Raw genomic sequence first — 21,706 nt, 5'->3', positions numbered from 1 at the left:
GAATGAGAAAATGTCATTGGATTGGATGATTGAGATCTTTGGTAATTTTGGAGAGGGTATTCAGTGGAATGATGAGTTCAGAATATAGATTGAAGAGTACCAAAAGAGATGGTGTAAGTATTCCTCATAGTGGGCCTTCTCAAGGAATTTGGCCACAAGAGAGATGTGGGACAATAGTGACAGAGTGGTGGGGAAGATGGCAGTGTCCTCCCTAGGGCAAAAGCTATTCTGCCTGGAGGCAAAGCAGAAGCACAAGAACCACTAGGGCCAGCAGAGGATGAATCCCAACCTGGAGACCAGCCCATAGTAGCCCAGATCAAGTAAGGAAGTCTACAAGGGTGAGGAGGAGGAATTGAGGAAAGGGAGGTGGGTGAGGCATCAGTGAAGGGTTCTGCGTGATAGAGGTGGACTTGTTTGTAGATAGTTGGGGAAGGAGCCAATAGAGTGTATTTGTCTCTCCTATGAGAAGCTCTAGGGTGGTATTGCCTCTTTTTGTATTCCCACTGATTAGCAGAGGGCCTGGCACATTATAGGCATTAATGGGTGATTGACTGAGGGAAAGATACAAGGTAAGATAATGAGGATAGAGGAAGTTTGTTAAAATTTAATGGAATGGAAACAGAATTACTTGTGTAAGTAGGTATAGGTAGATAGGTTTATCTTGGCAAGAAGGGCATTTTCTTTGTGTAAGATGGGTGAAGTAGCAGAAAGCAGAAGACATCTAAGTGATATGAGAAGGGAGTTCTTGCAAATGGCCTCGATTTTTTTTTCTTTTTTCTTTTGCGGGGGGGGGGGGGTGTGGGGGTGGGGATGGGGAGCCAATTGGGGGTTAAGTGATTTGCTGAGGGTCACATAGTTAGGAAGTGTTAAGTATCTGAGACCAGATTTGAACTCGGGTGCTCCTGACTTCAGGACTGGTGCTCTATCCACTGCACCAACTAGCTGCCCTAAGCTTCAATTTTTCAATAAAATATGAGGCAAAGCTGAGAGGATGGAGGTAGGTGGGGGACCATGCATGAGAGGTTAAAAAGATGAAATGTTTGGAAGAATTCATGTGATTAAATGGGATAGTATGGGATAGATAAATGATTAGGAAAATGTAGAAGGATTGCCAAGCAGCAGTGAGGAATCAGTTTAGAACCCAGTTTAAGGGTTCATTGAGCACCATCATTTGCCTCTTAAAAACTACACAGATCCTAGAACCAGAGATAGAATAGAGAGTAAAGTAGCCTGCAATAGCTTTTTAAAAAATCATTTTTTTGGAGGGGGGTTGACATTTTAAGTTCTGAATTGTCTCATCCCTAACCCCTCCACAACACAGTAAAGGATACCATTTGACACCTATTTATATGTGTAAAGCCATACCATGTTCTTTCTCTGAAGGTAGACTGCATCTTCTTTCATAGGTCTTTTGTAGCTGATTTGTTTTCCACAATTATTCTTTGAATAATATTGCTGTATACGTTTTCTTGATTCTGCTCATTTGACTATTATTTCTTTCATGCAATCAACCAGCTCATCATTTCTTACAGCAGTCATATTCTATCACAATCATAACTCCAAATTGTTTAGCTATTCCCCAACTAATAGGCATCCCTTCAATTTCCAACTTTTTGCTTTACATATTACAGGCTCTTTTTCTTTTCCCTGATTTTTTTTTTTTTTTTTTGGGAAACAGACCTCTAAGAGTGGTATTGCGGGGTCAAACACACAGTTTTCTAATTTTGGGGGCATAATTCCAGATTGTTCTCCAAAATGCTTGGATCAGTTCACAATTCCCATCCCAATTTTCCACATCCCCTTAGACATCTGATTTCCCTTTAGCCAATCTGATAAGACATGGCATGATTTCTAAGTTGTTTGAATCTGTATTTCTCTAATCAATAATAATTTAGAGCATTTTTTTTCATATGATTATATATAGCTTTGCTTTCTTCATGGAAAATCCACCTTTTGGGACAAGTAGATGGTACAATTAATAAGAGTACTAGGCCCAGAGTAAAATTTGGCCTATAACACTTGTGTGTGACCCCAAGAAAGTCACTTAGCTGACTGCCTCCCAAACAAAAACCAAAACACAGTCCATATTGTTTGACTATCAAGAGAGAAATGACTCATATTCTTATGTTTGACAAAGTTCTCTATATGTTTGAGATATGACAATTTTATCTGAGAAACTGTCTATAAATTGTCTCAATTTTCTCCCTCATTTTGGTTACATTTGTAGCTTCTTTTTAACTTAACGTAATCAAAATTATCCATTTTATACCTCTCGTTTATTCACAAATTCTCCAATCCGTAAGTCTGATATGCTCCACGTTCTTAATTTACTGACAACTCCCTTTATATCTTTCAAGTGTCCCTTTTGACCTCATCTTGATAATTGGCGTAAATCCATGCTCAATTTCTGGTAGATTGCCTTCCAGTTTCCCCCAACAGTTTTGATCAAGCTCTTTATCCCCAAAGTTTACATCCTCAAGCTCACGGTAGCTCCGGTCACATTTCTGCGCGTGTCAGTCTGCTCGGTTCCATCTAGACAGTTCTCATTCTTAGCCAACATTCGTTTCGATAATAACTGACTAAAGCTCAGTGAACGCTACTATAATCTCGATCCCTTAAAGGTCCCAATGAGGGTAGGGCGTTGCTTTGGGTCTCAATTAGCGGAGTAATCTAGCACTCCAACTATTAATTAGGGACAATAAAAATATCGCCCGAGGGAATGCTAGCCTAGGCAAGAGCGCAGGGGAAGGTGAATTCGCCGGACTTGAGGGAAGTCTCCGGCTCAGGCTTCGTCCCCCAGCCTCGTCGAGGCTCTTACAGAAATTATTGAGCCAAAGGTCTCATTTTTCTGCACCTCAAGTCTCGAGGAAACCCCAAATGACTCCCAGCAACAACTGGAAATGACCGTTAAGTGCGCGACCGGAAGAAGCCGGCACCGCCCCCCTGCGCGCACGCGCCACGGAGTCCCCCTTTTCCTTCACGGCCAAGCCAGCGTACACTTGCGCCCGGACATCCTTCCCGCTCTGGGCCAGAAACCTATCCCCGTAGCTATAAGGTTCCTCCCCTTTGATAGGTCATGGGCGTCCCCGCGCAGGCGTAGTACGAATTGCTCTCCGTGGCCGGAGGCGATCCCTTGGTGGAGCGAGCCTTCCTGCCACGCTTGCGCACCGTTGGCCTTTGGGGAACGAGAAGGGAGGACAGGGGCGGGAAAAAAGCAGAAAGCGCAGGTGCAGTGTGTTCCGAAAGGGAAGGGCGGGCAGTGACAGATAAAGACATGCGCACTTCGGTGTGGGACGGAGGCCTGGTGGGGTCATCCCAGCGCAAGCGCAGTGCGGTGTTTGTCTGAGGGTCGGACGGGCGGGAGGTGCGCGGCGGCGGTGGCGGTGGCGGCGGGGAAGATGGCGGCGTCCTCCCTGGAGCAGAAACTGTCCCGCCTGGAGGCGAAGCTGAAGCAAGAGAACCGCGAGGCCCGGCGGAGGATCGACCTCAACCTGGAGATCAGCCCGCAGCGGCCCAGGCCGAGTAAGGAAGTCTGCAAGGGGGGGAGGGGAAGAAGGGGGAGGGGAGGTGGGCGGGGCGTCAGGATGAGATGCCCCGCCCCTGACCCGAAACTCCGCCCCTGACTTCCGGAACCCCTCGGCTTACCCCTCCAGGTTCCTCTCTCTCCCGAGACTCCCCCTCCCTCCGTTGGCCATGGGGAGAGAGGGTCACCCTGACCCAGGGCTGTACTCCAAGCCTGGGGGAGGGGGAAGACTTCCGGTCCCCTCCTTTCTGACCCGAAGGGGGGCAAGGAACTCCCCTGAGCCCTTCCCCTGACTCCTCACCTCCCTTCTCTTTCTTCCTTCCTCCTCCTTAGCCCTTAAGGAGGGAGGAATCCTACCAGCCCCCTTCCCCCTTTCCTAAACTCTTCCTCTCCAAACTTAGGACCATGGTGGGAAGGAGACTAAGCTCTCTCCGTTCTCCAGCCCTGAGGAGTTAGGGGGTGACATCTTTGGTTCCCCCTCTCTTCCCGTTCCGCTTCCAAGCGTTTATCAATAAATAGCATGCCCTTCTGTCCAGTTTTCGGGGAGTAGCATCCCCCAGACCCCGCACTAAGTTGACTCCTAGTTTTTGGAGGAGGGAACGAGCGAGCAAAGGATTTTCCTTCTATAGGAATTTCAGCAATCTTTAATTTCAGCGATAGCCTTAAGGGAGGAGACCCCCAGAATTTTGCAGGGACAGGGGAGATCTCCTTTTTGGAAGTGCGGGATTCCTCTTCCAGCCAGGTCAGGAAAGCCTGGCTCTGGAAACCCGGGTGTTCTCTCCCAGTTGCTGCCTAAACTCCCCCAGCCTCCGCCACCCCTGCCCCCCAACAGATCTGGGATTCTGGTCTTCCCATCCTTGCCTCTCCTCTCCTTTCTAATTGGGAGCGCCTGAGTCCCTCACCTGGTTCTTTTGGGGACAGGAGATCGGAGACCATCCGGACTGGTTTCCAGATGGTCCAGTGTTATCATTTGCCCTGGGCTGCTATTTGGGTTTTTGTTTGTGCCTGGATCAGCCACAAACTGCCAGGAAGTAAAATTGGGTTTGAAGAGGGATGGGACCAGTGCCCTTTAATCAGAAAGAGAGGACTATTGAGGGAGGGGTCCCTCCTTCAGATGTGTGCATTCATTGTTGGTTCCATCCCATTTTCCCATCTCTGTTGGTTTTCTCCTCATCTTTTCCCTTCGAATTGATTTGGTGCCTCCCCTTCCCCTTTCTTCTTTGTTATGATTTTATTTCTTTCCTTTGGATCAATTGATAGTTTCTGTTATTTATTGTGGTGTTGTTTTTTTTTTTTCTTCCTTTTCCCCATCCAGTTATTGTGATCACTCTAAGCCCTGCTCCTGCCCCGTCCCAACGAGCAGGTACCAGCCTTTTTATCATCACCGCTTGGACTTCTGCATCATTGACTTAACTTGCTGCCTTCAGCCCGCATAGAACTGCTGTGTGTTCAGTTATCCCTGTCTGATTCTTTCTCTTTCTCTACCTCTGTCTACCTGTTCCTGGAGCACTCTCTCTTTCTGTCCTCCTCTTTGTCCTGTTCACCATGCCTTTCTTTGTAGAGTGATGTGTAGGCTCTCTCAGCCTTTGAGTTTTGAAATTGTCTGAGTGCAGTGTGTGGATGAATCTCTTTGTATCCAAAGGAGTACGTCTGTCTTATTCTTTGGCTGTGGTGGGATAAGTTGTATGTGCTTCTTGCTGATTGGCTTTATCTGATTGTGTGTGTGTGTGTGTGTATTCTGATTATTTCTCTCAACATCAGTTCCTAATTAGTTTTGTACGATCTGTTTCTACTACTTATTGTTCTTGGGGCCTTAGCCCAAACAGTGTTTGAGGTTGAATCTAGAAATTTAGTATCTACTATTCTATTCCTGTGCTTTGCCATCCAAGTTTTTCCCCTGAGTCAGCACTTGCCAAGAGTAAGACCTTCCTCCTCAGTTTTCATTGCTTCTTGCCCCGGAGTCACCATCTGATTTGGGGGAGCAGGTTGGATGTTCTATGCTCCCTAAGCCTGGTGATTCCAGTCCTGTTTCATCCTTAGATTGATTCATATATAATAACTACTCTGATATTTCGCCTGTCTTTCAACTGACCCAGTTGACCAGCTCCCCCATCTTGCCTTCTGGCCCCCTGGGGTCCAGTTTATATACAGCTGGGTGAAATAGAGCAGAATAGTCACAGCATCATCCTCCTAAAACCTGGCCTCCAAATAGATTCCACTAATTAGTGTAGAAAGTAATGGATGCCTCCCTATCTCTCCACCCCATCCTCTCTGTCAAGTCAACAAGCATTTATCAACACCTTCTATGTGGCAGGATGAGTTAGAGATAAGCTCAGAGGGAAATCCCTGGCATTAAGGAGGACAGGGGAAAACTTATTGGAGAACATAGGATTCAAGCTAAACTTTGAAGAAATCAAGGAGGAAGAAGTGAGGAAGAAAAGCGTTCCATGCCTGGGGGAAAGCCACTGAAAAGGCAGATGGGAGATGCCATGTAGAGCCCTGGATCCAAAGACAGGAAGACCAAGTTCAAATCCACCCTTACAGCTGTGTGACTCTGGGCAAGGCATCGAATCTTTCTGCCTCATTTTGTTCATCTGTACAATGGGAATAATAACCACCTACTTCCAGGGTTTTGGATGAGAATAAAATGAGATATTTGTAAATTATTTTGCAAACTTTAAAGTGCTATGTAAATTCTAGTTATTGCGATCATTATTATAAAAGGCACAGGGTTGGGAGATCTGAAGGACCTTATACAAGGAAGAGAAAAAAGGCTGGTCACTGGATTAGAGTACAGGGAAGGTGTAAGGTGTGTAAAAAGACTGGAAAAGTAAGAAGGACTCTGATCATCAAGGGCCTTTAAACTCAGCTTATAGTTTATCCTGAGGGCAATGGGGAGCCCTGGAAGTGTATCGAATGGAAGACTGGTCTGTAAGCAGACCTTCCCTAAAGGAAAATCACTTGGTCAGCTGAGTTGAAGATGGTTTGGTGTGAAGAAAGACTTGAAGCAGGAAAACCAACTGGCTGACCATTGGAACAGTCTAGAGATGAAGTGATAAGAGCCGGCAGTAAGTCAGCAGTAAGCCTTTTTTTCCTTATTAGCAAGGATGAATAAAACCATTTGGAAGAAGTTGGTGGGGATTCTGTTTCGAGTTCTCCAGTCCTTTGAGCTTTTTTCTGGCTGTCCTTTACAATTGGGCAGGCCAAATTGAGTCAGGAAGCCAGAGTCTAAGCTAGTGTGGTTTCTTCCCGAGGACAGGAGGCATTCTAAGTACTTTTCAGCCCCAGTGCTCTCCTACTCTTGGACTCACTTCATTTGAAAAGTCCCCTGACAGCTGTGGCAGTAGGTCCACCCTTTGCCAGTTTCCTCATCGCTAGGCTCCTTGACTTAGGATATGGGGTGAGTCTGAAAGGGCAGAAGGTGTACCTCACATCTCTTTTTCTGTGGTTTGACCTGTGCCCTCCCCGCATTTTAGGGAGCAGTGAAACATGGGATTTAAAATAAAGGCTCTTTCAGGTCCTTTCTGACTGTGGATAATATTCTGGGCCTCTTTCTTTCCCCTCTTGCTCCCAAGGCCAGCCACGAGTTCCAGTGACAAGGTGGTGATGATCTCCAGGCCCTAGTACGAATAGTATGGGCAGGAGTAGGGCTGGTTTCTAGTGATGTTCTAGTAGTAGGATAAAGGCAGAGCATTGAAGGTGGTGTGGAAGAGAAGAAAGACCAAGAGAAAAGCACTTGGCGTTTATCCTAAAATAGCAGGACAAAGAGTGAATAGTGACCACAAAGTGCGAAGAGGAACAGCACTTGAAACAACCTCAGACTTTCCTTCCGTGAACTTTTCCTTATTTGTAAGAGGCGTCTTGTCTTTAATGCTACCAGTTCAATGAACATTTATTAATGGAGGCAATGTGTCTGGCCTCTGTGATATCCAGACTTCCCCAGATGCCTCAGTGAGCAGAAACTCTTTCCCTTTAATTTATACATAGTTATGCAAAGAGAAGCCTTGACAAGTGAGAAAACTTGGGAATCAGAGGATGGGTCAGAGCTGCGCCAAGTCAGTGGAGTCCAGTCCAGCTCCCTCACCTCATTGAACTGGAAATGAAAGACATCCTGGAGAATTTCCCATTTGCTTCCTAGAGTACTGTTTTCCCTAGAGATAAACTTATCTCGGAACAGAGAGGCCCCATTTGAAAGACTGACCTGGAAATCATTATCCTGTCATTTTTGTGACCCACCCATTTGGGAATGGGCTATGGGCCTTAAGAAATCCTTCTTGGAGGACTCAAAGTGCCAGTAGTATTTGCCTTCAGGCTTCCCACCTGTTAATGCTGAAGACACAGCACCAGCCTAGATGATTTTCTTGAGGAAGTTTCCTTTCTGAGCCAAGATAGAGCAGCTTGTGAAGGATTGTTTTTTTTCCTTCCTTTGACACTCTACCTCCTCTCTCCCTCCCCTCCTTCCCCTCGATTTCCCCAGTCAATAAATCTCATCTTTTCCACTTCTTTTAAGCCTCTGTCTCTGTTCAGCAGCTCCTTCCCTGCCTTCAACAACCCATAGATTCCTAGTCCATGTTGACAGAGCCTCCCTTCATGAGCCCTCTGGCTCTCATCCTCTCCCTTTGTTATCCTCTTTAGTGGAGTAGTAGTTGCTGCTATTGTTTTTCTGTCCTGAATCTCATTGTCTGTCTTTCTCCTTCTCCCCCACACTCTCCTCATTGCTGTTCAGTCTCTTGTGTTTACGTGTTTGAAACTGTCTTTCTTTCCAGATCTCCTCTTTCTCCTTTAACACTTGAGTGGTATTCCTTTTTTCCTCATCCCATCCCCATCCTCCATCCCTCACCCAGAGTGGCTGCCTGCCTGCCTACAGCATGTCCTGCCCCTCCGGGGGGCTATTAGTTGCATGAAGGGGCCAGCTCTCCTGCATGCAGGCTGCTTGATGTGATATAATTTGTCAGGGCTGTCAGGAGGTCTGATGTTCCCCAATCCACATACACCCCCTGCTTCTTAGAGGGAGCCCACTAAGAGGAGGCTGGACTTGTGAGTTCCCTTTGACTTCTTCCTGGGAATCTGCCCCCCCCCCCCAACCCTTTGGCTTCCGTCTTTCCCTCTGCTTATGGGGCTGGGTGGGCATTGGGGAAAAGCCCGTCAGAGGCCTGCTCTTGTGCACGCCTTAGTATCTGGAGGGACTGACATGGGAAGATTGGCGGCTGGGGGCTGGGCACCCATGCTCGGGTTCTCCTCTGAGCCCTCCCCTTTCTCGAAGAGGGTGAGCTCCCTGGGTCTGAGGGCTGTGCTCTACAAACCAAGAGCAGTCAGTGTTCAGAAGCCAGGCTCCGGGGACCGTGAGCCACATCGAGGTCTTGTTTCCTCTGCATTGAGAAGAGGAAAGAACCCTGTCCTGGGCGGTCTCAGAAGGCCCATTACATGGGCTCAGGCCCATTCTACTAAACAGCATGGTTTTGACCAACTGATTTTGCCCTCTTTAGGCCTCGTTTTCTCCATCTTTAAAATGAAGGGATCAGCAATAAACCCTTAGATTCCCTTTACTGCTAAAGGTTTTGTGGTTCTCCCTGGCCCACCATCTGCTTTCTTCTGGATCCTGAGAGGCAGGGATGGGGGTGCTGAAGCTCTGCTGCTAGTGGGAATGATGTTACTGGAACAGCCTGTGGGGCCTGGAGGGTGTTAGGAAATCAAGTCCTTTTTGCTCCCTTCTCCCATCCCTCTCTGTCCAGATGCATATTTGCCCGACCTAGCCTAAGACCTAATTCTTTTGGAGCTTCAAAGAAAATCTCTAGTTTAGTGTGGATCCTGAAGTATCCTGTCCCTTCATAATCAGAGGAATGGGAGAAGGATAAACTGGTCCCTTCCCCTGGGACCAAAGTGCTGGACCAGTCAATACTTAAATGCTTTAAGCTCCTTGGGTGGTTGCAGTAGCAGGTAACTGAAAGCCAACCTCTTTCCTGGCTGGGGCATTGAGAGGGGAAGAAAGAGAGGATGTCCCCGATTGTTCAGTCTTCAAATAGCCTCCTGCTTCTGTTGCTTTCAAACCTAGGAGATGATTCCCTGATTCCCGTTGAGTGGTGGGCAAAGAGTTGGGGTTACCTTTCCTGATATTCAGGACTGAATGAAGGGGCCATTTGGGTTGGGTCATCTCACTTCCCACGAAAGTGAGTCAGATCTAGAATAGAGCTATACTAAGAGTTCTTCATTGTAGGAAAGGGGGTAACCTGAAGGAAAAAGGTCCCCAACATCTGGACCCATAGCTGGATGGCTGATATCCTAAGTCTGTTCTGCACCTTTGGGACAGTGGAAAGATTAATTGCACGACTCTCTTGGAGGGACAGAATGCTTGGGCCTTTTCTAGGCATTAGTTTGGTTTTTTTAGTAGTTAATTGTTAGTTGTAGTGGAGGAGCTCTTTGGGCAGAGTCTTGTGGGGCCTGGAAGATGGGCTGTCCTTAGAAAACTGACATTTCTTTTTCCTTTACTCCTCGGCTGTTCCTATCCTCCCTTCTCTCTCACAGCCCTGCAGCTTCCTCTGGCCAATGACGGGGGTAGCCGATCGCCTTCCTCGGAGAGCTCCCCTCAGCAGCCCACCCCGCCAGCTCGGCCCCGGCACATGTTGGGGCTCCCTACACCACTGTTTATGCCACGCAGCATGGAGAGGTGAGGAGACAGAGATAGAAGATGGTCTAAGGTTTAGGAGTCTTTGAGTGAGGATGCGGAGAGGTGGGCAAGTGTCAGAGGATCGAGGGGATATTGCTGATGTTTGGGAATGTAAGATGGCTTTGGGAAAAGCCCTGGGATTTGTCAGTGTGGGCAAAAAAGAAGCTTTGGGACAATGGGGACTGCACTTGAGTGGGACTTTGGAATAGGGAGAATGAGGAAATAGACTGTCCAGCTGTCCCTGTTAGGGTAGGAAGAGTCAGTGGAATTTGCTGCTCCATGGGGTAAAGTTGTTTTGGGGCTGCCAGTCCCTAAGTGTGTGACTATCAGGATCACCGCCCCCTTGTCTCTTCTCCCTCAGCATAGAAATTGACCAGAAGCTGCAGGAGATTATGAAGCAGACAGGATACCTGACCATTGGAGGCCAGGTGAGAATGATTGTCACTCATTTCCCTCTCCTGCCTGTTGCACCAAACACAGCAGAGGCCTTGGAGGTGGGAGTGGAGGGTGGATGGATGGTTGAGCCTTAAGGAAGAGTATTCTGGAAATTTCTGGACAGGGGACAATGGGTTGTAGGACAGAGGTGGGAATAATGGTTTTGGGGGATGTGTGTGTGTGAGTGTTTGTATTTATTGTTGTTTTGCATTGGGAATATTTTGAATTGATTTTTTTTTTGCAATAATAGCTTTTTATTTTTCCAAATATATGCAAAGATAGTTTTCAACATTCACCCTTGCGAAACCTTGTGTTCCAGATTTTTCTCCCCCCATTTTCTCCTCTTCAGACAACAAGTAATCCACTATACATTAAACATGTGCAATTCTTCTAAACACATTTCCACATTTGCCATGCTGTGAGAAATAACATTTGCTGATGATAATTGCTGCTTTCTTTTTCCCCAGAGATACCAGGCAGAGATCAATGACCTAGAGAATCTGGGTGAGATGGGCAGTGGCACATGTGGCCAGGTCTGGAAGATGCGATTCAAGAAGACGGGCCACATCCTTGCTGTCAAGGTAGACACCAGCCCCACCTGCCTTCCTGGTTCTCCCACTCTTTATGTCTGGATCTAGGCAGGTCTGCTCTGCCCCTCTTAGACCAAGAAGGGGCCCTTTAGGAGGGCAGGTCACCCTGTCCCACTCAAGGTGAGGTTCTGCTTCCTGCCCTCTTCCTTCCCAGCCCTGACCCCCCTTTGCAACTCCAATGGTCTTCTGCAGCAAATGCGCCGCTCTGGAAACAAGGAAGAAAACAAGCGAATTCTTATGGATCTGGATGTGGTGCTCAAGAGCCATGATTGTCCCTACATTGTTCAGTGCTTTGGGACCTTCATCACCAATGTGAGTGATTGGGTCAAGCAGAATGCATTCTGCTCTGTGGTTTGGCCCCATACATCTTCTGTTTTCCCTTCCCTTGCCACTTTCCTCTTCCACTCCCCTGCATACTTTTATGTAAATCAAATTACACAATTCATTCTTGGTTTGTGAACTAAAGGAGTGATTTTAGATTTATAAAAAGTGCTAAAAATTTTTTTTCTCTAAATTTCTGAGGTTGCCTTCCCCCCACCCCCAAAAAACTGTATTCCCGTGGCTTCAAAATACCTAGGAGTGTGCCAGCTCCGGGACAAACAACATCTTGGGCTGGGGAAGGCTTTTCCTCTCTCCCAGCTGTTTCCCCTTATCTCCTCCACAGACAGATGTCTTCATTGCCATGGAGCTTATGGGCACCTGTGCTGAGAAGCTAAAGAAGAGGATTCAAGGGCCCATCCCAGAGCGGATCTTAGGCAAGATGACTGTGGCTGTAAGTAGGTGGAGATGGATTGGAGGATAATCAGGGGTCCCTTCAGAGCTTTATAGACCTGGATGTGCTAGAAGGAGGAGCGAGAACTTGGAGTCTTGCACTGTTATGCTTAGGCTTGGAGGCCTCACTGCATGTGGTGGGGGCTGTAGGAAGGACGCTGGGCTCTGGGAGGGGAACTGAGGAGTGGCAGAAAGGGCGGTGAGAGGGGCTGGGGCCATTACCCCGCCCCCCAGCAGTAAAAGTGTCCTGGCTGGGATGGGTGGATGTGGTTGCAGATTGTTAAGGCGCTCTACTACCTGAAGGAGAAGCATGGGGTGATCCACAGAGATGTGAAGCCATCCAACATCCTGCTCGATGAGCGGGGCCAGATCAAGCTCTGTGACTTTGGCATCAGTGGCCGCCTGGTGGACTCCAAGGCCAAGACGAGAAGCGCCGGCTGTGCAGCTTACATGGCGGTAAGCTGCGGGTCCCGGATGGGCCAGGCTTTCCTTAACCCTGGCATCGTAGTGGTCTAGCAGGTTGTCACCTGTCTCTGGGGTACGTCTTTGTTGACTTGAATTTTTATCCAGGGTTGGAGTTGAGGAAAGTGGGAGGGAGTATAAAATACTAGAATGATTGTGTTTCATCTCTACAAGTTTGGGAGTTACTGACCTGGGCTGGTCCTCTGGCCTACAGGTAACCCTCCCAGGTGTTTCCTGGGCTGTTTGCTTTGCCCTATCCTCATGGGTTTGTCTGTGAGAGCTGTTGGAAGAAATTGTCTGTCTCTTCCTTCTTACCAGCCGGAGCGAATAGACCCTCCAGATCCCACCAAACCTGATTATGATATCCGAGCAGATGTGTGGAGCCTGGGAATCTCACTGGTGAGCCAAGCAGACCTGGGCCAGATGCCCAGCAGCACCCTGGGCATAGAGGAGGCCTCCTGGGGGCTGGAGACAATTGCAAAACAAACACAGTATGAAGGAAATTGAAGTTAACATGACTTTGAAAGCCAGGGGCTTGAGAATCCTCCCATGAATTTGAGACTGGAAGAGAATTGGCGAAATAGAATGGGCCCTCTTGAGAGGGAGTGGGCTTTCTATCACTGCCAGTCTTCAAGCAGATCTTGGATGACCATTTGTCAGGTTTACTGTAGAAAGAAGTCTTGTGCAGGGTAAGGTTGGACTTGGATGCTCTTTGATTTTGGAAATCCGTGAAAGAGGGACACAGGTGGGGTAGAGAACTTGATGCAAGAGGGGAACTAACTGCAGAGGGTGAGAGAGAGGGTGGAAAAGAGCAATGGAAGAAGGGAAGGTGACCACATTCTCAGCCCTTCCTACCTAGGTGGAGTTGGCGACTGGGCAGTTCCCCTACAAGAACTGCAAGACTGACTTTGAGGTCCTCACCAAGGTCCTGCAGGAAGAACCACCCCTTCTGCCCAGTAATATGGGCTTCTCGGTGGACTTTCAGTCCTTTGTTAAAGACTGGTGAGTCCTCTCCTTGTACACAATGCTCCTCAATTTCCCCTCCTCCCTCCATTTCTTCCCTCAACTCCCCATGTGCCTACTTTTTAACTAATTTATTTAGCAGAGCTATGGTTAGTAGACTTCAAAATCAGAATGCCATTGGGATAAAGCAGGGGCCTAGAGAGCCTGCTGTACATACAAGGGATACAGGAAGGGGAAAGGCCTGATTGATCTCTTCTCTCGAGGAACTCATGAGCAAGGTGGAGAGAGGATTGACTGGGTGTCCCAAGTGTGATTTTAAGTTTATTAAAGCTTTAATAATTGGGACAGCTTGCATAAGTTTTAGATTCTGGCTTTCAGAATACAAAACCTGTGAACTTTTTTGAGAAGGCAAAAATCATTGTTGACCTTAGTATTCCGGGCAGGATGGGAAAGAAAGAAGAGGAAGAGAGGACATTGTTGGAAAGATTATTAGAGCTGGGAATGGTCAATGAAAAGGCTTGCCTTGCTTAGAATGGATACTTGGAAGGCTGTTGGGAGAAAGTGGGGTTAGGTTGTAGAGATTCTTTTTTTTTTTTTTAAATTTATTTATTTATTTATTTAAATTTTTATTTAATTATTACTTTATATTGACAGAATCCATGCCAGGGTAATTTTTTTTTTTTTTTAACAACATTATCCCTTGCACTCATTTCTGTTCCAATTTTTTTCCCCTCCCTCCTTCCACCCCCTCCCCTAGATGGCAAGCAGTCCTTTATATGTTGGATATGTTGCCGTATATCCTAGATACAATATATGTTTGCAGAATCGAACAGTTCTCTTGTTGCATAGGGAGAATTGGATTCAGAAGGTATAAATAACCCGGGAAGAAAAACAAAAATGCAGATAGTTCACATTCGTTTCCCAGTGTTCTTTCTTTGGGTGTAGCTGCTTCTGTCTGTCATTTATCAATTGAAACTCAGTTAGGTCTCTTTGTCAAAGAAATCCACTTCCATCAGAATACGTCCTCATACAATATCGTTGTCGAAGTGTATAATGATCTCCTGGTTCTGCTCATTTCACTTAGCATCAGTGCATGTAAGTCTCGCCAGTCCTCTCTGTATTCATCCTGCTGCTCATTTCTTACAGAACAATAATATTCCATAACATTCATATACCACAATTTACCCAGCCATTCTCCAATTGATGGGCATCCATTCATTTTCCAGCTTCTAGCCACTTAGGTTGTAGAGATTCTTGACCATAGGCTGAGGAGTTGGGACTTAATCCTGTAGACATTGCTTGGGGAGAAATTAAGAGGTGCCCAAAGAATGATCACATAATGAGGTGAGGTAGGCTGAGAGGGAGATCTCCAAGGAGTAAGTACTCTGGGCTGAGAGAAACTTTTTTTGTTATGTTTGTTGCATTTTGGAAACAAGGTGAAGCTGGGAAGGACAAATGATAGAATTATGGTTTAGAAAGCTCTTGCTAGGCCAGAGCAATTGCTTCCGTGAAATTTAATAGGAATAAAGGTGATGTTTCAGGTTTGTGTTTCCAAAATCTTTTTGTTACAAGAAAGGGGAAGTAAGATATTAGCTCGAGTGAAAAAAAAAAAGGTTTTAGTGAACTGCAGATGTATTGTGACTGAGCCAGAGGCAATGCTGCTCCATACTGCACTAAAAGAGGCCTTAACTATGGCCCGCGGGCCAAATGCAGCTGCTGAGGACGATTATCCCCCTATGAAGTTTCTTTACTTAAAGGCCCACAAAACAAAGTTTTTGTTTTTACTGTAGTCCGAGGGACAATGAACTGGCCCCCTATTTAAAAAGTTTGAGGACCCCTGCCATAGATCCTCGAGAGCATTCCCCAGAAGGGTGGCCAGGATCTGAAGAGGACTAGAGCTAAATGCCATAGGAAAATCAAGTGAAGGAACTGGAGAGGTTTGGATCTGAATAAAAGAGACTTCTGGCAGGAGAATGGGGGAGAGGGAGGAGGGGACTTGGTACTTGACACCAGTTGTCCGTAGCTTGGAGGGTTCTCACAAACAGCACTGGAAGAATGGACAGGAGGGTCTGACCAAGACTGAAGCCTGATAAGAGGGAATATTTGACAACTAGCAAGGGAGCTGAGTGGCCCCTCCTGGAGGTTACATGTCAGCACTAACAGAGTAGGGATCCTTGGGCATGTAGCCCTGGAGCCTCATCCTAGCTCCTGCTCTCCAGGACGTGGGAGCCAGGTGTCCGGCCGGAGTGGCCTAGGCCAGGCATGACAGGGGGTGACAGGAGAGTGCAGAAGGAAGGCTACGTATGGGTCCTTCATCAGGGAGACAGTGCAGGTGACATGGACGGTGATAAGGTAGAGGCTGAATTCAGTTTTGGACAAGTTGAATCTCAGGTGACACGGTGACACTCAGGTGGAGATGTCCTGCATGGTCCTTGGATGCCTTTTGAAGAGTTGTCACTTTAGATAGGACAGAGGGAGCTGTGTAAAGCAGGACATGGGAAAGGAAGAAAAGTCCCAGGGTTTGGCCGGTTCTCAGGGTGCCGAGTACTCTGCCGCGCTTAGCTCTGGTTTTTTCAGCTCTGATGTCCGGCGGGCCATCTCCCTCCCATCTTAGGACGAGTTTCCTTCTTCCCCTGGCGGAACGAAGGGGATCAGCATCAGCATCAGCAGGGCAGGCTCTAGTGACCAGGGCTCAGGCTAAGGAGTTTCCTTCCCCCTGGAAGTACAGACACCCCTTGAGGGAGGAGAGTCTGGGTAAACCTGTGACACGGCAGCTTTTTGGGGTCTTCGGTTCTTGGAAGGGCAGGACTGGAGGGATTGACCCATGGAACAAGTCACCTCTACTCCCCCCTTAAGTATCCTACCCCCCATTTCAAGAGGGAAGTGGCCCGTGTCACACACTCATGCAGGTATCTTCTTATTCCCTAGCCTTACTAAAGATCACAGGAAGAGACCAAAGTACAATAAGCTACTTGTGAGTACACGTTGCCTGTTTCCCTGGGACTGGGAGCTCCAAGGCCTTGGGGCAGGAGGGAGGAGAGGGGTCCGGAGCTACAGATCCCAGGTCTGACCTGCTCCTTCCTGTCCCCCACAGGAACACAGCTTCATCAAACGATACGAGATGTTGGAAGTGGATGTGGCGTCCTGGTTCAAGGATGTCATGGCGAAGACAGAGTCCCCCCGGACTAGCGGCATCTTGAGCCAGCATCACCTTCCCTTCTTCAGGTAGCCAAGTGGTGACCAGCCTGGGAGGGTCAGCAGGGGCTGGGGGAGAAGGGGGCAAGACAAATGGCCAGTCAGCCCACTCCTCCCCCCACTCCAGCTGCAGCAGGGGCTCTGCCACCCCGGCCCCCAGATGTACCAGTCTTCCACTTGCCTCCCCCCATGCTGGCGGGCCAGATGTCACATGGAGCTGGGGAGGGAGTACAGAAACGTGGACAGCCACAGAGAGCTGAAGACAAAGTGGGGGCCCTCCAGACCCGCCTCCCCCACCCCCTGCCTTTCAGCTGAGGACAAACTGGCACCAATTGGGCCTCCGGCTTCTTTCCTGGGGGAGAGCTGTACGCCCCCCTCCCCCTGACACTGTGAACAGAAGATGGAAGACAGGTCCACATTAGACTCTATTTATTCAGTTGTAACCTCTGGGCTTGGGTGGGCTCCTGGAGGCCCAGGGGAGAGCTGCCTGAATCCTTATTCTGTCCCCTCTCTCCTGCCCACTCTTCTGGCTTGAGGATCACTTTGCAAGCCATAAGAGCTGGGGTCAGGTGGTCTGGGAGGGCTTGCTTGCTGCTCTTTGGGTGTCACTCCCAAGGTTTTTGTCCCTGGGAATGTGGGGGGGGCAGGTGAAGAGCACGTCTGGCCAGCTGGGGGTGGTCAGGTGGCCTGCAGTGGGTCAGTTTTTCTCTTGTTGATCTCAGGGGGTCCTTTATGGAGTTTATTTTATTTTATTTGGGGGGATATGTTGGGGGGTGGGGTGGGGTGGGCTGATTCTTACATGGGGGTGTCGGTACCTTCAGAAACTTTAACCAAAGTCGTGTTTGGCTGCTTGTGGCAGTGGTTCAACAGTGGGCAGGTGGTGGGGACTCATTTTAATCTGTGCTTTGTCAGCAGAAAAGGTAGATGTGGGCAAAGACCTTGGGTCCTGATTCCAGAGGCAGGGCAGAGGATGCTCCCAGGGTGCACTGTGGTCCCCAGGAGCCAGGTGAAGTGGACTGGGGGACCTTCCCCTCGCTTCCTCCCTCATGCAGATCCGGGGCCCTCTCCACTTATCCAGCCCTGAGCCAGTCCCAAACATGGGGGGTTCTGCTTTCCAGCTCTGGGATGAGTTGACCATCTTAGGTGCCTGCTCTTGGAGTTCCAGGTGTGCCTTTCCTGGGGCCAGGAGACGTAGCCATGAGGGTCCGGGCAGGGCTCAGGCGTCACCAGGCAGAAGGCAGCAGACATTGGTGTAGCGGGATGTGAAAGGATGGCGGACAGGGCCGGCGGGCGGGCCGGAGGGAAGGAATGACAGTGCAGCTCCTGGCCGAGGCTCCGGAAGAGCCGGGCAAGCCCCGGAGCCTCCCCGGGGGACCTCAGATGGAGGAAGAGGGAGGTCGGCAGAGATGGTGTGAGGATGTGTGAGGGTGGCAGAGGTGGGGAGCGGAGGAGAAAGCTCAGCGTGGGGCGGGACACTTGGCGAGGTGGACAAGCTTAGTGAGAGAGGGCGAAGAGGAAGTGCGGAGGGCAGGAGCACAGAGTGGCTACGGACCCTGGCCCCAGCAGGCTGCCCAGGCCTGCCTTCCACTCATCCCTTGAGCCGGCCCTCCATTCTGGCTCGTGGGTAATGGAGGCCCAGCCTCCCAGGACTGGCCTAGCATGAGGGGGCTGGCTGCCTTCTCAGCCCTCCCCAGGAGGGGAGACAGGGCGGGACCCTGGAGAGCATCTAGGATGAGATTCTCAAACCAAGAAGACAGATTAATCAGTCCCCAGGGCTGCCTGGCCCACCTTGGCCCTCGCCTTGGCAGGTCCCCAGAGAAAAGGCAAATGCAGTTTTATTGCATTGTTTCTTAATTATTATTATTATTATTGTTATTGTTATTATTATTATTTACATTGATGCGTGAATAGAGGTGGTTCTTGCTCCCTCCCCTGCACCCCATTGGCCTCCAGAGCCACCAGAGGTGGTGGGCAGGGGGACGAGGAGGGAGGAGGAAGAGAAAAGGTCTTTCTTTTTTTTCTTGATGATGCATGCAGATCCAATGGAACACACACAGACACACACACAGACCCAGAAGGGCCCCCCTTCCCCCCAGGCAAAGGAACCAAGGCCAAAGGCAAGGACCACACAGCCCGATGGACTTCACTGGCTCAGTGTAGGCTTTAGCATCCCTGTAGTCTCCTTGGTCTCTGTTCTCATGGGCCGCCTCTTAAAGCTAGAGGAGTTCCCTTTCTCTGCCCAGAGAGACACGGGTGCCATCTCCCCCTTTGCTTGGCCACACGGCCAGCAGAAAGGGATTTGGGGCTTGTGCCCTTCCCCACCCCGCTCCCGAATGCTGTCTGGGGGCCCCTTTGTGCCAGGGGAAACCAGACCCTGTCCCTCTCCCATACATCTGAGTAGCCAGTACTTGTCCCCCACGCCCTGGAGCCAAGTAAAATGATTTTCATGAGGGGGAAGGCCGTCTGCTTGGTGGCAGGGCCGGGCTGGCCCTGTTTTGTAACTGTCCAGTTTTATTTTAATTTAACTTTTGTTTTGTGAGCCTGTGTGCTCTTCCCTCTTCCCTGGGCCCAGCCCTCATTTCAGTGTTAAATGGAAACGTGCCACCTTCCCTCCCCCCACCCTCCGCCAGCCAGTCTTCCCAGAGTCCCGGCTGTTAGTCCTGTCCCTCTCCTCCAGCTGAACTTCCTGAGCTTTTTGCTGGGTTAGCCAGATGCCTGAGCCACCCCGTCCCCTCTTCCTTCTCAGGACCTGTCCTGGGACCCTGGCCGACTTCCTAGGGAAAGGCCAGGAGAGCCAACGTGGGGGGGTAGCAGTGGGGGGAGAGCTGGGTGGGGCCTAGCTCTCCCCAACCCCAAGCTTGTGTACCTCGTGGTTGAAGGCAGTGGTAGAAACACGTGTGTGCCCCCTTCTTACAGGGGTGGGGAGGGGGTGGGTGCCTACTGGGGGGCACCTGGGCCAACAGTATTGCCCTATTGTCCCTTTTTCAAAAACAAAATGCCCTTGTTTGTAAACCCTTCTTAGAAGCTTGAAAATAAAAAAAAATAATAATAATAATAAAAAACCACCATCAAAAAGCCCTTTTCCTCAGCTATGTCCCGAGTGGAGAAGGGGTCCTGGGAGTGGGAGGTGGGAATGTGGGAGGAGGAGAGAGTGTGGTAAGAGGACTGGAGGTGAGTGAGGGGATATTTCCCCCCTGTCTCGAATTGGTTAGATTGTGGGAGAGAGGGACGAGGGGCCAATGGCGGGGGCTGAGACTTCAGTGGGAGAAGGGAGTCATTCTCCTGCCTAGATTGGATCTTTGGTCTTCCCGATGTGGGGAGGTCAGGTGAGACTACTCTTAATCCCATGTCTCCCAATATAGCGACTAAGGCCTTGAGCTGCTCTAGCCTGCTCCAATGGGCTTAGCTCAGGTGTCACTTTGGGGAGCCCCCCCCCCCATCTGCCTGGATCTACAGCCCTGCCAATGGATGCCTTTTCCCCGAGCTGGCAGAGGGAGGGGGGTGCCATGTGTTTCCAGCCCTGCCCTGAGTCTCTGGGTCTCGGGACTGGGGAGTGGCTGTCCACAGCCCTACGTCAGCGCTAGTCCTGGCTGCGGCCGGTCCCATCCCAGCAAGGCGGGAGGCCAGTTACTGCTGCCTCCAGCCGACTCCCCTCGAGGCAACATGGTGGGATTGTCTGCTTTCCTCCTTCCCCTCCTCCTGCAGGCTCCCCCAGCTCCCCCAGGGAGGACGGGTAAGAGGATCTCGGCCCTCATCCGGGCTTGGCCCATCCCCATCTCTCAGGGCTCTGTTTTTCCAAGGGTGTGGGAGGCCCTATGGACCTCTCAACATTCAGGCTTCCAGATTTCCTCGACTTCCCCTTCAAGTCCTTTCCCATCTGGCCACCCCTCCTGGAGAGAGCTGCTGAGTTCTAACCTCGGAGAGATGTTCTCCATCTTGGGAGGCTTGTCTTGGCTGAGGGACTTAGTGTAGCAAAGGGGAGGGCAGGGGAGCCCACCATCTCTGCTGGAGAAGGGAACCTGGCACTGGTCACTTAGGGGATGGCTTTGCCTCCCCTTCCCTCCCAGGTCTACCAGAACCTTCCTCCTCTCTCTGTTGCTCCCAGGACAGCCCTGGGGGAGGTAGAGTCCGGCATGAACGTGAGTAGGGGCGTTTGTTTTGGGGAGGGAGAAGGTGGTAGCCGTGCTTCTGTACCCCAGGCTACCTAAAGCTCCCCCATGTACTCGTTGGGTCCTCAGAATTTATCCTCATTTTGGGAGGGGGAAATAAGACCACTGAGGCGAGCCTAACAAGTGCCCTGAACACCACTTCTGGATTATCCCAGCCGGCTAGCCAGACTCTGCCCACCCCAGGCCCTTGTATGTACTTCCCCGTACTTGATGTGTTCTCCAGAGGCAGGGAATTTTAAAATGACCACAGTTGTAAGGGGGGAGGCGGATGCAGCTTGAAAGGTTTGCCCACGTTCCCTTCTGGAGCTTGGGGAGAGGGATTTGCAGAAGTGGGGGATAGCTGGCGCACAGGGGCTTCCCCGTAGCCGGCATCACGCAGCTTTCTCTGTGGCCAGTTGGCCTGTCTCCTGCCCTGCCCAGCCCTGGACCTCGGCGCCCACCCTTCAACTTGATTGTCTCCAGCTCGGACACGTTCCGGAGGTTCCCGGGGCCCTGCGTGGTGCCTGCCAACAGTCCTGTGTTTGTGGAGGTGACGGGGAGGCTGGGGCTGTGGATGGGAGGGGGCTCGCGCAGCCAGGGGTGAGAGTGTGTGGGGGTGGGTTTGTGTTCCAAGGCCCTGGACTGTGTTCCGGCTTCCTCCGAGTTGCTAGCTTAAGTTTGTTTCCCTGCTCTGGGCTCTGCTTTAAAGCCCATCTCACAAGGTAACCCGGAAAGTGCTGGAGAATTCAGAGGAGAAGGGTTTAAGCCGGCGCTCTGCCGCATACTTGGTGTGCCCTCGGACAAAATGTATCCCCCTCGACCTCAGTTTGCCCATCTGCAAAATGAGAGGAGTGGGCTGGATCCCTCCGTCTCTTGGCTCTCAAGTCTGTGATCCTGTGGTGGATTATGGGAGTGGGGATGATTATGTTTCTAAAGTCCCAGAAGTAGCTCTATG

General features: G+C 49.9%; 2 protein-coding genes across 6 annotated transcripts in view; both read left to right on the top strand.

Annotated features, from left to right (window-relative positions):
• Positions 1 to 3,297: 3,297 nt before the first annotated feature.
• MAP2K7 (mitogen-activated protein kinase kinase 7) lies at positions 3,298 to 17,013 on the top strand. Of its 4 annotated transcripts, XM_051972499.1 has the most exons (13): positions 3,298 to 3,522; positions 4,839 to 4,886; positions 10,046 to 10,187; positions 10,549 to 10,615; positions 11,090 to 11,203; positions 11,405 to 11,524; positions 11,877 to 11,984; positions 12,260 to 12,439; positions 12,764 to 12,844; positions 13,305 to 13,447; positions 16,337 to 16,382; positions 16,503 to 16,633; positions 16,731 to 17,013. In XM_051972499.1, exons 1-13 carry the CDS (start codon positions 3,399 to 3,401, stop codon positions 16,861 to 16,863), a joined length of 1,437 nt encoding a protein of 478 aa, XP_051828459.1. In that variant the 5' UTR covers positions 3,298 to 3,398; the 3' UTR covers positions 16,864 to 17,013. The 4 variants fall into 4 exon arrangements, with proteins under 4 accessions (XP_051828459.1, XP_051828460.1, XP_051828461.1 ...); XM_051972500.1 differs by lacking the exon at positions 4,839 to 4,886; XM_051972501.1 differs by having other exon boundaries at positions 16,503 to 16,818.
• Positions 17,014 to 17,392: 379 nt separating this feature from the next.
• The window catches only part of TGFBR3L (transforming growth factor beta receptor 3 like), a 7,544-nt gene continuing 3,230 nt past the window's right edge, over positions 17,393 to 21,706 (top strand). For both annotated transcript variants that reach the window (XM_051972505.1, XM_051972504.1), the window contains exons 1-3: positions 17,393 to 20,336; positions 20,671 to 20,742; positions 21,168 to 21,301. In XM_051972505.1, the coding sequence (XP_051828465.1) occupies positions 20,000 to 20,336; positions 20,671 to 20,742; positions 21,168 to 21,301 (543 nt within the window). In that variant the 5' untranslated portion in view covers positions 17,393 to 19,999. The remainder of the gene's footprint in view (positions 20,337 to 20,670; positions 20,743 to 21,167; positions 21,302 to 21,706) is intronic.

This window comes from Antechinus flavipes, chromosome 1 (assembly GCF_016432865.1).
Source record: "Antechinus flavipes isolate AdamAnt ecotype Samford, QLD, Australia chromosome 1, AdamAnt_v2, whole genome shotgun sequence".
Classification (NCBI taxonomy): Eukaryota; Metazoa; Chordata; class Mammalia; order Dasyuromorphia; family Dasyuridae; genus Antechinus; species Antechinus flavipes.
Note: the sequence above shows the minus strand (reverse complement) of the source record. Positions and strands in the feature narration are given on the sequence as shown.